Here is a 2,750-nt window from a genome sequence, read left to right as displayed (position 1 = left end):
TCCAGTGAAATATATTTATGTTTGTGGTTGTAATGTGACAAAATATGGAAAAGTTCAAGGGGTATGAATACTTTTGCAAACCACTGTATATTATCCACCTCAAAAAATATCTATACTTTATATCTTTATATCTATCTTTTTTTAATATATATATCTTACATTAATGCGTCCCGAACGGCAACATGCACCCCCACAAAAGTTGTATCAAAACAATTGGCTCAGAAGTGGGAGAGGTGCTATTAGTTTTAGTCGTGTTTTGTGTTACCATTGTGACATAAATCGCAAAAAACTACCATCAAAATCACAATATCACAAATAGCCGGGGGGAAAAATCCAACACGGCTGCCAAAAGCTAATTGTGTGACTGCTTCATAACATTCACTTCATAGCATTGGGAATGCACAGTTGATTGTATACTGTATATTAGCTTTGTAGAGACCCAATAGAGTGCTGTGTGAATGGGTAAATGAGGGCACAGATTGTAGCGTAAAGCGCTTTGAGTGTCCTGGATGGATAAAAAAGCGCTATATAAGTACAGTCCATTTACCATTCTAATGGTACTTGTTATGCCTTCTTATGCTATTTAAAGAAATTTGAGCTACATTTTAGCTGTTTTTAACAGCACGTGGCAAGCCCTTTCATAGTTTCACCAGGAACTATTCTAGTTTTAAATATTATTTTACTTCCTTTATTTTCTAATATATCTAAAACACACAATAATTTGTTATGAAAGAGGACAAAGGCAACACTGCACAGTTTTATATATACAGTGTGACTGTGTCTCAGTTCATTGGATGCATCCTCATGACTGCACGTTGTCTTCTGCAAACGTCACTGCCCCGTGTTGAGTGCTGTCCCAATTCGAAATCTCCTCAAAATGCGGCCGAGGAATGCAGCCCACAAAATCTCGAAAATCAAGGATGTATCCGAGTATCCTTTCCGTCCAAGGATATCTCAGGATTCAATGCGCCGACAGCAAACTAAACAGAGAAATGAAGATGGAGTTTTTATTCTTTTAACGAGTCAGCGTAGTTTGGAAATTAATTTCTTACCAAAGAATTTTTTTCCTTCTAAGTTTAGCAACTTAACTAATGAAATTCATGCTGCAAACAGATGCTAAATAAAATGCAACTACAAGTACTGATTCTGGAGCTAACCTTTTTTATTTATTTACATGTAGCATTTTAATTATGAAGTTATTATTCCAGTAAAAAGACAGGTAAAAACATGCCCCAACGCATTATGAAACCGCTCACTGTGGTGACAGGGTGACAACTCTCTGTAGGGAATCCTGACGGAATTAGCTGAAAGAAGTCATGCAATAATTTATTTTATTAAAAAGACAAAATTAGATAGAACTGTGATCTCAACTCATAATGAGAACAACTGTGGTTTACATGTTTGGAATCGAACGACTTTAGTATAAATCCAGAGATATTTCACAGACATAAATTAAAAGGCCCTATAGAGGTTTATGAACAGAGGTGTCAAAAGTATTCACATCCATTACTTAAAAAGAAGTACAGATACTATGGTTTAAAAATACTTTTTCGGAAGTAGAAGTATCAACAAGCTTTTTACTTAAGCAAAAGTGTAAATGTACTGGTTTTAAAACTACTTAAAGTATAAAAGTAAAAGTAATGTAATTTTTAAAAAAGCCATTAAGGGCACAAGCTTAGGCTACAACACAGGGGTCTGTAGTGCACAACCCCACCTCCCCCAAAAAAAGTTTCCAAAAGGCAATATTGACTATAATGTGTAATTAAAATTTTAATGTGTAAAAATTTGGAAAGCACTGACTAGACTACTTATTTCAGCCACATTATGTCTCAATCAAGATCATCTTCATTCAGTGTGACATGATTTGTGTCTATAAGTGTGAGGGACCATGTTAAAAACAACAGGGTGTCAGAATGTTATATATTTATAATTCTCATACAACTAAAATCAAATTCGCTATATCTCCATGTATCTGGATAGACTTTTCTTCTGACAACAAGCTTGAATAAAAACAAGCCGAAGTGAAATCGAAATGAAAGACTTTTTGCATTTTTTAAATGTAAGGAGTAKAAAGTACAGATAATTGCATGAAACTTTAAGGAGTAGAAGTAAAACATAGGCTGAAAAATAATTACTGCACGAAAGTATAAATAACCAAAAATTCTAAAGTACAGTAGAACAACATTTATACTTTGTTACTTGACACTTCTGCAAATGAACTTGTGTATTTCTGTATGCTGTGACACCATTTTGGCTCACTGTCCTCTGCAGGACCGGGCTGACAGAGTTGCCCGCTATGCCAAAACCCAGGAAGATGAGAAGGCTGCCAAGCAGGCCCTTCTGCAGTCCAGACAGGCCGAGCAGGAACCAAATAAGGAGCCAGTGCTCAGAGAGAGGAGGTAAATAATTTATGCTGATATTACTCTAAGAAAATACCTCTCACATAAACATTGAAGGGGCACTATCATGTAAAATCAACTTTTTTGAGCTGTATATTATTGTGTTAACATTATCCCCTAATCAAAAATGCACATAATGTTGCTTCGACTCATTCATGCATGTTTGAGAAATCTTGTAGTGTCCTGAGGCAGCCATGCAGGAGAACGAAAACAACTGGTTGGCCCTAGAACAGGGGTGTCAAACTCCTGTCCTCGAGGGCCGCTATCCTGCATGTTTTAGAGGTTTTCTTGCTCCAACACACCAGATTTTGATCGCTGGGTAATTAACAGGCTTCTGCCCAATTTGAAGAG

The 2,750-nt window shown here is 36.3% G+C and overlaps 1 protein-coding gene across 1 annotated transcript in view; it reads left to right on the top strand.

Annotated features, from left to right (window-relative positions):
- Positions 1 to 2,750, top strand: part of ubxn4 (UBX domain protein 4) — a gene marked incomplete at its 5' end in the record, with an annotated part of 31,469 nt that overhangs the window by 16,425 nt on the left and 12,294 nt on the right. Inside the window, 1 exon segment of the mRNA XM_014026118.1 lies at positions 2,272 to 2,399. Coding sequence (XP_013881572.1) covers positions 2,272 to 2,399 — 128 coding nt within the window.

This window comes from Austrofundulus limnaeus, unplaced genomic scaffold (assembly GCF_001266775.1).
Source record: "Austrofundulus limnaeus strain Quisiro unplaced genomic scaffold, Austrofundulus_limnaeus-1.0 Scaffold526, whole genome shotgun sequence".
NCBI classification, from domain to species: Eukaryota; Metazoa; Chordata; class Actinopteri; order Cyprinodontiformes; family Rivulidae; genus Austrofundulus; species Austrofundulus limnaeus.
Note: the sequence above shows the minus strand (reverse complement) of the source record. Positions and strands in the feature narration are given on the sequence as shown.